The 13,132-nt window shown below is 38.2% G+C and overlaps 1 protein-coding gene across 3 annotated transcripts in view; it reads left to right on the forward strand.

Annotated features, from left to right (window-relative positions):
- The window catches only part of MPP7 (membrane palmitoylated protein 7), a 317,439-nt gene that overhangs the window by 26,635 nt on the left and 277,672 nt on the right, over positions 1-13,132 (forward strand). Inside the window, exon 1 of one of the 3 annotated variants that reach the window (XM_034987219.1) lies at positions 9,773-10,969. The exons of the other annotated variants lie outside the window; for them this stretch is intronic. Within the exon in view, the coding sequence (XP_034843110.1) occupies positions 10,957-10,969 (13 nt within the window). The 5' untranslated portion in view covers positions 9,773-10,956. Of the gene's footprint in view, positions 1-9,772; positions 10,970-13,132 lie in introns of those variants that run through there. 3 annotated transcript variants of the gene reach the window in all.

Here is a 13,132-nt window from a genome sequence, read left to right on the forward strand (position 1 = left end):
TCGCTGCTTTGCTGAATATGCAGCCTTCAGTACGCTGGTATCCGATTTTAGAACCTTACTTGCATTACTTTATGTTTGAAGAGGACTTCTTCCCCGTGGATTTTTAAGGGCTCTGAAGTTGCTATTTTTGTTCAAAGCCAGTTCTACAACACTTACCAACTCTAGGACTTTGCATAAATTGTAAATATTTCTGAGACTCTGTTTCTGCGTAGGTAAACCGAGGCAGTCATAATAGTATTTAGGTTATAGGGCTGTAGTAGGCTTTAAATCAGAGACTAAAGTACGGTACCTGGCGCAGTTAGATACTAGGGATGTTATTTTATTTTATTTTTTTTAAAGATTGATTTATTTTAGAGCGTGTATGTGCGTGCTCCAGTGGGGGGTTGGGGTGGGGAGAGAGAGAGAGAGACCCTCCCTGTTCAGCAGGGAGACCAACACAGGGCTCCATCCCAGGACCCTGAGATCACAACCCAAGTGGAAACCAAGAGTCAGTCACCTAACCAAGCCACCCAGGTGCCCCAGGGCAGTTATTCTTAATCCTGTCAAGCCTTAATCCTTTTCCCCCAGATTTCATTGTTCTTCATATTGTGCTACTCTTAAGTATTCAGGTTTAACCTTTTAACAATATAAACCTGTTGTGTAATCAGATGTGGATGGTTGGTCACGACAGTCACTGAGAGAGAATGCGGAGGCGGAAGATCCCTTTTGGAGGAGGTAGCAGAAAGAGAAGTTCGTTTTTAAATACATTGAGTTTGAGGTGCCTGCACATTCAGTAAAAGATGACTCTTGGTTGTATGACGAGACTTGGGTAAGGATAAGGAACTGGAGATGTCAGCTTACAGATAGTAATTGCAGACAAATTTGGGTGGCATCATTTTCAGGTTCAACAGTGCCTCTTCAGTCTGGACCTAACATTTTTTAAATAAAGATTTTAGCTGTTTTATCAAGATTTACTGAATACCTGTTATTGAAAGGCATTATATGTTGGGCACTGAGCTGATGCAAAGAGGCCTATTATCCAGCTTCTCTCTTGGGACCTTAACATCAAAGAACCTAGAAATTGAATGAAAACAGAATGAAATATGGTTAAAAGATAAACATGGAGGGTAGCTGTGGTTGTGGATTATTTATGATGTTGAATTTGAAGGCATATGGGCAGCTAGGCGGGGGTGGTGACAAAGATAGCTTATTTTCACAAATGTTTAGGTTTCTTCACATTTCGGTAGCAGGAAGTAGGGAGAGGGTTTTCCAGGCAGCCTCCTACCTAAGTGGTGTGTGATAGGAGAAGGGTCACACTTCAGTCTATGGGTGTAGACATTGTGTAAACATTGGATGTCTTGTGATTGTTCTATAAACCTATTTTACTGGTTTTCTTGGTTCTGAGAGTCAGAGTCTTCTAGTTTATTAGGTTATTAGAAAATTGGTACATTTTATGAGATTTTATATATTCTTTGTTTCCTTTGTGTCAAGTGTGTGAAATACTTTTGATTGTTGAAGAATATTTTATGTTAAAAATAAACTCCTTAGGGAACCTTAGTGACTGTAAGTGTACTGTCTAATCAACATTCTGAGATATATATAGCTTTGATAATTTATACAGGGATGAGAATAAAAATCTGTGAGGTCTAATAAATGCAGAACTTCAAATTGTTAATACAAAGAATAGTGTTCTGGTGGAGAGAAACTTCTGTGTTTGTGTTTTCTGATTGCACTCTTGATGCCATTTGTCTTAAAGTAGACAGAAGACTTTTTAAATTCTTTGCTTTCATAGCCTCAGAATACTTGTCCCTTAAGTACTAAGGTAGTTGTGGGTGAGTGAACTGGAATGTGAGGGTGGGTAAGAATTTTCCTCTTTCATTAAGCTTACTTTTCCATAGGAGAGGTCCTACTGAATAATTGCTTATATAGGTTTCCAGTTACCTTGTAACTTTATCAATAAAGAGGTTGCCTAAGACATGTGACAAAATACACTAATGTGAATACTTTTAATCTTTCTTCAGCTAAGATTTTTTCTTTTTCTTGAGATAGAATTCTTTTCTAATTGTACCAGAAGACACAGAAAAGGCTCCCTTGGTTAACTTAGTTTTTTTTTTTTTTTTTAAGATTTTATTTATTTATTTGACGGAGAGCACAAGCAGGGGGAGCAGCAGAAGGAGACGGAGAAGCAGGCTCCCCGCTGAGCAGAGAGCCTGTTGTGGGGCTCGATCCAGGACCTTAAGATCATGGCCTGAGCCAAAGGCAGATGCTTAACCATAAGTCTAGTTACCATCTGTCACCATAGAAAGTGATTCTAGTATTATTGACAGTATTCCCTATGTTGAACATTACATCCGCATGACTAATTTATTTTATAACTGGAAGTTTGTACCTCTTAATCCCTTCACCTGTTTCACCTGCCCCTCCAGTCCTTACCTCCTCTACACTTTGCTCCCTGTATTTTTGAGTGTCTGTTTGTTCACTTGTTTTGTTTTTTAGATTACACATGTAAGAAATCATACAGATTTGTCTTTCTCTAACTTATTTCGCTTAGCATAATACCCTCTAGGTTCATCCATGTTGTCACAAATGACGAGATTTCATTCTTTTTTTTTTTAAATTGCTGAGTAATATTCCATTGTGTGTGTGTGTGTGTGTGTGCGCGCGCACACCACATCTTCTTTATCTGTTGATGTGCTAAATAGAGCTGCACTGAACATAAGGGTACATATATCTCTTTGAATTGGTGTTTTTGTTTTAAGTAAATACCCAGAAGTGGAATTGCTGGGTCATAGGGTAGTTCTACTTTTAATTTTTCGAGGAACCTCCATACTGTTTTCCATGGTGACCGCACCAATGAGCATTCCCACTAACAGTTTGAGTGTACCCTTTTCTCCACATCTCACCAAAACTAATTTTGTTTTAGTTTTGATAATAACCAGTCTGACCAGTGTGAGGTAATATCTCATTGTAGTTTTGATTTGCATTTCCCTTATGATTCGTGATGTTGAGCATCTTTTCATGTGCTTGTTGACCATCTGTAGATCTTCTTTGGGAAAGGGTCCTCTGCCCATTTTTTAATCAGATTTTTTGTTGGTTTGTTTTTTGCTATTGAGTTTTATAAGTTCTTTATATATTTTGGCTGTATGATTTGCAACTGTCTGCTCCCATTCGGTAGGTTGCCTTTTCATTTTGTTGATGGTTTCCTTTGCTATGCAAAAGATTTTTAGTTCGGTGTAATCACATTTATTTTAGCTTTTTTTGTTCTTGCCTGGGGAGACTGATCCAAAAAAATGTTGCTAAGACCAGTTTCAAAGAGCCTAGTGCCTGTTTCCTTCTAGGACTTTCATGGTTTCAGGTCTTACGTTTAAGTCTTTTAATCCATTTTGAGTTAATTTCTGTGCATGGTGTAAGGTAGTGGTCGTGTTTCTTTTTCATGTGGCCGTCCAGTTTTTCCAGCTCTATTTATTGAAGAGACTGTCTTATCCCCTTTGTATATTCTTGCCTCCTTTATTGTGGATTAAGTGACCATTTATGCATGGTTTTATTTTTGGGGTCTCTAGTCTGTTCCATTGATCTACGAGTATATATTTTTTTTAAGTTTCTTTCTTTCTTTCTTTCTTTTTTTTTTTTAAGATTTTATTTATTTATTTGACAGTGACAGTGGGAGAGGGAGAAGCAGGCTTCCCGCGGAGCAGGGAGCCCGATGCGGGGTTTGATCCCAGGACCCTGGGATCATGACCTGAGCCGAAGGCAGACGCTTAACGCCTGAGCCACCCAGGCGCCCCCTACGAGTATATTTTTGCTTCAGTACCATACTGTTTTGATCACTATAGCATTGTTTTATAGTTTGAAATCGGGGGTGAGGTACCCCCAACTTTGGCTATTTTCTAGATTCTGTTGTACAGACATTTTAACAGTGTTCTTCCAATGCATGAGCATGATATATCTTTTCATTTATTTGTGTCTTCAGTTTCTGTCATCACTCTTATAGTTTTCAGAGTATAGGTCTTTCACCTATATCTATTCCTAGGTATTTTACTCTTGATGTAATTGTAAATAGGATTGTTTTCTTAATTTCTCTTTCCGATAGGTTATTACTAGTGCATAGAAATGCAACCAATTTTTGTATGTTCGTTTTTGTATTCTGTGACTTAACTGAATTCATGTACTAATTTTAATAGTTTCTTCGGTGGAATCTATAGGGTTTTCTATAAATATAGTGTGTCACCTGTGAATAGTGATGGTTTTACTATTCTTTACCAATTTGGATGCCTCTTATTTCTTTTTCTTGCCTAATTGTTGTGGCTAGGATTTCCTACTATGTTTGAATAAAAGTGATGAGAGTGGGCATCTTTGTCTTGTTCCTAATCTTAGAGAAAAAGCTTTCAGTTTTCGCCATTGAGTATGATGATAACTGTGGGTTTATCATATATGGCCTTTATTATGTTGAGATATGTTCCCTCTACATGTGCTTCCTTGAGAGCTTTTATCAGAAATAGATGTTGAATTTTGTCAACATTTTTTTGTTGAATTTTTTTCTATATCTATTGAGGTGATCATACGATTTTTAGCCTTCATTTTGTTAATGTGGTGTATCATGTTGATTTGTGGATATGAGCCATCTCTGCATCTCTGGAATAAATCCCATTTTATTATGGCTTATGATCCTGTTAATGTGTTGTTGGATTTAGTTTGCTAATATTTTTACTGAGGATTTTTGCATCTATATTCATTAAGGATATTGGCCTATAATTTTCTTTTTTTGTGTTGTCTTTTTCCGGTTTTGGTATCAGGGTACTGTGGCCTCATAAAAGGAATTTGGAAGTATTCCTTCCTGTTTACTTATTTTTGGGAATAATTTGAGTAAGATAGGTACTAACTCTTCTTTCATTGTTTGATAGAATTCACCTGGTCCTGGACATTTTTTTTTTTTAATTGCTGGTTCATTTTTATTACTTGTAATCAGTCTATTCATATTTTCTGTTTTTTAATGATTCAGTCTTGGAAGGCTATGTGTTTCTAGGAATTTATCCACTTCTGGTTTTTCCAATTTGTTGGCCTACAGTTGTAGTAATCTCTTATGATCTTATGCATTTGTCGTCAGTTGTAATTTCTCTTCTTTCATTTTTGATTGTATTGGGACCATGTCTCTTTTATTCTTGATGATTCTGGCCACAGGTTTATCAATTTCTATCTTTTCAAAGCACCAGCTTTTAGTTCCATTGATCTTTTCTAATTTTTTAAACTATTTCATTTATTTCCACTGTGATTTTTATTATTTCCTTCTACTAACTTTGGGCTTTATTCTTTTTCTTTTTTTCCCCCCCTAGTTCTTTAGGTATGAACTGAGATTGTTTATTTGAGATATATGTTGTTTTTTTGGGGAGGTCTGTATCGCTATAAACTTCCCTCTCACAACTGCTTTTGCTGTGTCCATAGATTTTGGTCTGTTGTATTTCCATTTTCATTTGTCTCAAGGTATTCTGTGATTTCTCCTTTGATTTCTTAGTTGACCCTTTGGTTGTTTAGCAGCATGTTGTTTAGTTTCCATGTGTTTATGTTTTTTGCAGTTTTCTATTTATAGTTGGTTTCTAGTTTCATGCCATTGTGGTCAGAAAAGGTGCTTGATACGATTTCAGTTTCTTGAATGTATTGAAACTTATTTTGTTGCCTAACATGTGTTCTATCTTGGAGAATGTTCCATGAGCACTTGAGAGGAATGTGTATTCTGCCTTTGGATGGGATGTTCTGAAACTATCTGTTAAGTCCATCTGGTCTACCATGTCTTTTAAGGCCAGTGTTTCCTTGTTGGTTTTCTGTCTGGATGATCTATCCATTGATGTAAGTGGAGTCCTAAAGTCCCCTACAATTATTGTATTGCTGTTGATTTCTCCCTTTATGTCTGTTCACATTCCCTTTATATAGAGTAAGGGCTCCTATGTTGGGGGGCACACATATTCACAAATGTTGTATCCTCTTGGATTGAGCTCTTTATCATTATGTAATGCCCTTCTTTGCCTTTTGTTTACAATCTTTGATTTAAACTCTATTTTGTCTGGTAAGAGTATTGCTACTCCTGCTTTTTTGTGTTCATTTACATGGACTATCTTTTCACTTTTAGTCTGTGTGTGTCTTTAGGTCTGAAGCAAGTCTCTTGTAGGCAGCATGTAGATGGGTCTTATATTCTTTATCCATTCAGTCACTCTATGTCTTAAGATTGGAGCATTCCCACTGTGAGTAATTATTGAGAGGTATGCACTTGCTGCCATTGTGTTAATTGTTTTCTGGTTGTTTTTGTAGTTCTTCTCTGTGTCTTATTTTGGTCTCTTCCCTTGTGGTTTGCTGGTTTTCTTTAGTATTATTTTGGGTTCTTTTCTCTTTAGTTTTTGTATATCTTTAATAGGTTTTTGGTTTGTGGTTACCATGAGTTTCATATATATCTACCTACATATATAGCAGTCTGTTTTAAGCCTGTGTTGCTAAAGTTTGAATGCATTCTAAAAGTCCTACATTTTTTACTCTCCCTATACACATTTTATGTTCTTGACATCATATTTTACATCTTTTTTTGTATCCCTTAACCATGTAGTGTAGTTATAGTTGATTTTTACTATTTTTCTCATTTAACATTTATAGTAGCTTTTTAAAGCGGCTCATCCACTGCCTTTACCAGGGAGATTTTTTTCCCCTAATTTTCTTTTTTTTAAGATTTTATATATTCATTTGACAGAGCACGTGCACAAGCAAGGGGAGCAGCAAAGGGAGAGGGGAAGCAGACTCCCCACTGAGCAGGGAGCCTGATGCAGGGCTCGATCCCAGGACCCTGGGATCAGGACCTGAGTCAAAAGCAGATGCTTAACTGACTGAGCCACCCAGGCGTCCCTCCCTTAATTTTCTTATTTCTAGGTACAGCCTCTTCTTTTCTGCTTAAAGAAGACCCTTTAACATTTTCTGTAAGGTCGGTTTAGTGGTGAGAAACTCCTTTAATTTTCACTTGTTTGGGAAACTCATCCTTCAGTTCTGAATGATAGTGTATAATTTTGTTAATGATATAAGATGATATTTTGGTTGTTCCATTTGGTTGACTTTAAAAACATTTTTAGTAGGAAATAATAATAGATGGGTAAGTAGTACATTACACTGAAAAAAGGAAACTACTCCAACATTGTCCAGGCATTGGCATCCATATGTCCTTTTTCCTTCCCATTCTTTCCTAAAAAAACAAAAAACCAAAAGCTGTAAATATTTTTAAAAGAGTACATATAAAATTAAGATCCAAACAAATCTTTATGGAAACTCAGTTAATGAAAAGGTCTAATCTAGTTGAGGGAGGAATTTTCCTGTGCCTAAGGATTATGCATCAGCAGTTGCTCCTGGAACTAACTTCTTTTCTCGAAGATATTTTCAGCCTTTAAATGGTTATAAAATGGCAGTTCCAAAATATATCACTTCTTTTCATTGAGTATCTATCAATACCTTACATCATGTCTGTTTATTATATTTACATACGTATGTGTATATAAATATACACACATTTAATATACGTGTAGATAAAATAAAACTTTTAAAAGTAAAATACTTGCAGAAAAGTGCGCATATATGTGTATACCTTGATGAATGTTCACACATGAGCTACAGCATCTGTGTAAATAGCACATTTTGGAGTATATTTTACAAATAGTTTTCCTTGGTTTGTGTAAGAAGCAGAAGCACCAATCTACATTGTGAATCTAGAGGTCCTTTTTAGGTTGGCTGAAGATGTCTGGTTATTTCTACCTCGGGTGTTTTCCTAACTTAGACGCTCAAGGTCAAGCTATATGTCCTTGATCATCCATTAGTCTGCCTAATTTTCAGAGGAGAATCTTGACCTTGCCTATTTCAGTTTCCCCAAAGCTTCAGTGAGCTGGCTTTTTATTCAAGTCTGCATTCTTGTAATGCCCCTCAGCTTTACAGAAGAATCTTAGCTCTGCTCCTAGACTTTGCATTAAGGCAAGTGGCTTTGTATTTGTCTTTCTACTCCAGACATGTCCCTAGGGAGGGCAAACAAGCTCCCTGCCACTCAAGATTTATCAAAGTCTTGTTTGAAAGAAGCAATATTTAGTGAGGAGTGCTTAAAGGATATGTAGGGCATACATTATATTAGTTTTAAATATACTCCTGGATTAAGTCAGATTAGCAAAAGAACACCATCCTTATATCAGGTTTTATTGACATACCAACAGACTTTTACTGAATTGTTCGTTGGTGTGATATTAGCAGGTGTTATCATGACCAACTCAGGACATCCCCTGGCACCATCACCTAATATTTTTCCTTCTCAGTGAAAGCAAATGGGCTCCATGGTCTATGACTGTCATCTTTCCTTAAATGAAATATTCCTCAAGTATCTCTGCTCCTTGCAGAAAGATAGTCCGTACATCTGCAAAGAGGAAAGGTGTAGTTCAAATCTTGATTAATCTTTTTTGCTTAGAAATCATATGAGCTTTTTGGTGTCTTTTTGAATTATGCACATGCAATTTAAAATATTTGTAAGATTTTATTTTTTTTAGAGCAGTTTCAGGTTTACAGCAAAATTGAGGGGAAGGTATAGAGTTTCCCATATCCTCCCTAACCCCCACACATCCAGAGCCTTCCCTGTTACCAATATCCCCTGCCAGACTGGTACATTGTTACAGTTGATGAACCAACAGTGACACATCATAATCGCCCAAAGTCCATAGTTTACATTATGGTTCGATCTTGGTGTTGCGCGTTCTGTGGGTTTGGACAAATGTATGATGCCATGTATACTTCATCATGGCATCATACACAGTATTCTCACTGCTCTAAAAATCCTTTGTGCTCTGCCTAGTTATCCCTTCACTCCCAAACCTTGCAATCACTAATCTTTTTTACTGTCTTCATAGTTTTGCCTCTTTTAGAATGGCCTGTAGTTGGAATTCTGCAGTATGTAGCCTACTCAGATTGGTTTCCTCCCCTTAGTAATATGCATTTAAGTTTCCTCCATGTGGGTGGAGTTGATTCAGCATCTTACTCTTGGTTTCAGCTGAGGTGGTGATCTCAGTGTTGTGGGATCGAGCACTGTGTTGGGGTCTGCATGCTCAGCTCGGAGTCTGCTTGAGATTCTCTCTCTCTCCCTCTGCCCCTCCCACTTGTGCTCTCTCTCTCTCAAATAAATAAATCTTAAAAAAAAAAAGTTTCCTCTACGTGTTTTTATAGCTTGATAGCTCATTTCTTTTTAATGCTGAATAATATTCCCTTGTGTAGATGTACCACAGTTAATTAATCCATTTACCTACTGAAGGACATCTTGATTGCTTTAAGGTTTTGGCAGTTATAAAGCTGCTGCAGATATCCATGTGCAGGTTTTTGTGTGGACGTAAGTTTTCAACTCCCTTGGGGAAATAACCAATGCTCATGATTGCTGGATGGCGTAATAATAGTGTGTTGACTTTTGTAGGAAGCTGCTGTACTGTTTTGCTTTGCCAGCAATGAATGAGAATTTCTCTTGCTCCACATTCTCACCAGGATTGGATGGTGTTGGTGTTCCAGATTTTGGAAATTCATATGAGCGGGTCATGGTGCCTCTTTGTTATTTAATTGCATTTCCCTAATGATCTATTATGTGGAGCATCTCTGTTCACAGGCTTTTTTTGCCATCTGTATATCTTCTTTGTGAGGTGTCTGTTAAACTCTTTGGCCCATTTTTTAATTGGATTGTCTCTTTTAAGAGTTTTTTGGGGGGCGCCTGGCTGGCTCAGTCAATGGGGCATGAGACTCTTGATCTTGGGGTTGTGAGTTCGAGCCCCACATTGGGTGTAGAGATTACTTCAAATCTTAAAAACAAAGCTTTTCGTATACTTTGTATAGCAGATCTTTATCAGCTGTGTCTTTTGTAAATATTTTCTCCTAGTCTGTGGCTTGTCTTATTCTGTTGATACTGTCTTTTGCAGAACAGAACTTTTCAGTTTTAATGAAATCCAGCTTATCAATTACTTTGTGCATGGATTGTGCCTCTAGATTGTATCTTAAAAGGGATCACCATACCCAAGGTTATCTAGATTTTCTCTTGTGTTATTTTCTAGGAGTTGTGTAGTTCTGCATTGTACATTTAGGTCTGTGATCCATTTTGTGAAATACTTTGATTAATATAATTCTTTAAAAAAATAAAACATACCAGTTGTAGTTCATGACAAGGTAAAATGATTCTGCCTTTAATTCCCACGTCCAGGTCTACGGATCCCGCTGGCTGTTTAGCTTACTGTTGTACTAAAACATCCAAAAAGCAGATAGTTGGGGGCAGTCCCACGAGGAGATCCTCGGCATCCTTTAATATCACTAGGGGAAAGTAACATGCACTTATTTCAGAGGACTGTGGTCCTCCAAAGAGCTCTCAAGCTTTATAACTCTTTCTTAGAAACAGCAGCCCAAGGTGTTCTCTGATAAATTCCAATTCAGTAGGTTCCTCAGAGACGTCTCTAACTTGTGGTCATTTGATATTTTTATACACCTTTTACAATAAATACTGTCATTTCCTCCTGAACGTTTAAGAAAAGCAGGGCCCTATAAAAGCCCCCCCATCTCCCCAACTCCCCTCAACCCAGGAAGGAAAGTGCAAGTTGCTCCTCTTGGTGTTTTTATTTTTTTAAATAAAAGAATGGTTTTTAAACATCATGTAAAGCCTGGACTGCTGGGTTACCTGTGTATTTGTGCTGATAGCCATATATATCCTTGACTTTTTGCTAAATGAAAGTATAGTCAGTGATTCTTTTAGCTGAGATGTGCCTTAACTTCATCCTTAGGCATGTTGAAGTCTTCACATCCCTCAAGGACTAGCGCAAACACCCCTCTATCCTTGGAGCTTGTCGCCCTCTTCACTGGCCATCTCAAAGTCTGGTGTCATCTCCCAGCCTTGAATCACTGAATGGAGAAGCTGTTCGGGATCTTGATCATCGGATTCCTTTCTTTAGCCTTCATATGGAAAAACCAGGTCTGGGGGGTCATAGGGCTGGCTGTGGCTGGCTGTTACTAGGAGAACCCCAGAACCAGCCCTAGAGTCCAGATGCCCAAAGTCTACCTCCTGTCTCCTTCCTTTCTGTGTTCCATCCTTTGTGAATATTTCAATCTCATGCACTCTGAATCAGAGTTTGAAATAAAATGATCTGATTTTTTTTTTTCAATTTGAAGCACTACTTACTAGTTTTATCTTTAAAATATTCAAACTTTGTAGCCCAACTTCTGTGGATAATTCATGATTTTATGTTGACGGTGATTTTGTTATGAGTGACATCAGGTTCACTTCTTGGCTTAGTGATCCTGGTTGTTTGGTATCTAAAGAAGAGGGAGACTTAGGCCCAAGTTGGTCTCACATAAGCCAGATTCATGAAATTCAGTTGAAGTCGACCGCAGTTTACTGAGCATTTACTGAAGTCCAGCCCCTTTTTGGGCATTGAGGACACACCATTGAACCAGCCCTGCGTAGTCCTGTTGTCACGGAGCTTTCTTGGGAAGGGATTGGTTCCCCTTTTCCATTATTAATGCTAGAGCAATGGAATTAACGACAGGGAAAGTTCTCTTCCCTCTCTGACAAAGCTCCTAAATCAGCCAGATGAACCAGGTTTTATACACATGAAGTCATATTTATATAATCCCTGATTCCATGGACTTAGCAGCTCAGGGGAGACTGTCTTGACCTGTAGACAGTATGTGGTAGAAGCGGAAGAGGAGCTTTAGGGTAAAGATGCTGAACCTCTTAATCTCATTTTCTGTTTTGTGCATCAGGACTAACAGTAGCCTGTCACAAATATCAGATGAGGTTCCTAAGGTAGCGTGACTGGACTGGTGTGGCGAGTGAGATACCCAGCAAGCGGTTACTACTGTTGTGGCTCTCCTTGGTCATCCAGTGTAGTGGCGGAAATGAAGATCAGAGCGTGCTGACGTTTTCTTCCTGTGGGAGCCACTTCTTAGTCTTTTTTGCTTACTTGTGGCACAAATTAAGCTCATGGGGATAATACCCTGCTTCCAAGAATGGATCCAGGAAACCAGCTGGAATCCCACCTCTCAGGACGCGCTGGAATGAGAGTGACATCATTATTGGGGAGGTATTGTGCCCTGCGGTTAAAACCCTGGGCTGAGCCACCTTGGGCAAGCTGCTTAACCCTTCTGTGCCTGAATATTCTTATCTGCAAATTAGGGATAAACCTATACTACCTACTGGATAGGGTTGTTATGGAGATTGAATGAGTTTATATGGCTGAGGTTAGCTTAGAACAGTTTTTTGTTAGTAATATTTTTTGCTACTGAGAAAATCTTGATTCTGATAAGAGTAAATCATAAGCTTCCATAGTTAATTTGTAACAAAATTCAATGTCATCTTTTTTTATTTTTTTAAAGATTTTATTTATTTATTTGACAGAGAGCACAAGTGGGGGCGGGGGCGGTGAGCAGCAGAGGGGGAGAGAAAAGCAGGCTCCCCGCTAAGCGGGGAGCCTGAATATTTTAAAGATAAAACTAGTAAGTCCATCCCAGGACCCTGAGATCATGACCTGAGCCTAAGGCAGATGTGTAACTGGCTGAGCCACCCAGGCACCCCTCAATCTCATCTTAATACACCAGTTGCTTATGTTACATTGCCCTTCCATACTTAAATATTACCTGAATGGAAGTATTACTTTTGATTTTTATTATGTAGATTAGTTATAATATTGTTTGCTTTTAGAGAACAATTTTGACATTACTATTCAAGACCTATCAGTCTGGAATTAGAAAAATTATTGCCATTGCAATTGTTGATTTTTTTTTTTTGAGAGCTTTAATGCTTTATGAATCATAGCTATGAGCTGATAAAGGTGATCAAAATGTGTGAGGAAGTCCTGATAGTTATAGGAAAAGAAAGTCCTCACTCTTTTTTTTTTTTTTAAGATTTTATTTATTTATTTGAGAGAGAGAATGAGAGACAGAGAGCACGGGAGGGAAGAGGGTCAGAGGGAGAAGCAGACCCCCTGCCGAGCAGGGAGCCCGACGTGGGACTCGATCCCGGGACTCCAGGATCATGACCTGAGCCGAAGGCAGTCGCTTAACCAACTGAGCCACCCAGGCGCCCCGAAAGTCCTCACTCTTGAGCAAAAGCTAGATGTAATCAGAGATGGATTTG

This window comes from Mirounga leonina, unplaced genomic scaffold (genome assembly GCF_011800145.1).
Source record: "Mirounga leonina isolate KUSES-001 unplaced genomic scaffold, KU_Mleo_1.0 Mir_413, whole genome shotgun sequence".
Taxonomy (NCBI): domain Eukaryota; kingdom Metazoa; phylum Chordata; class Mammalia; order Carnivora; family Phocidae; genus Mirounga; species Mirounga leonina.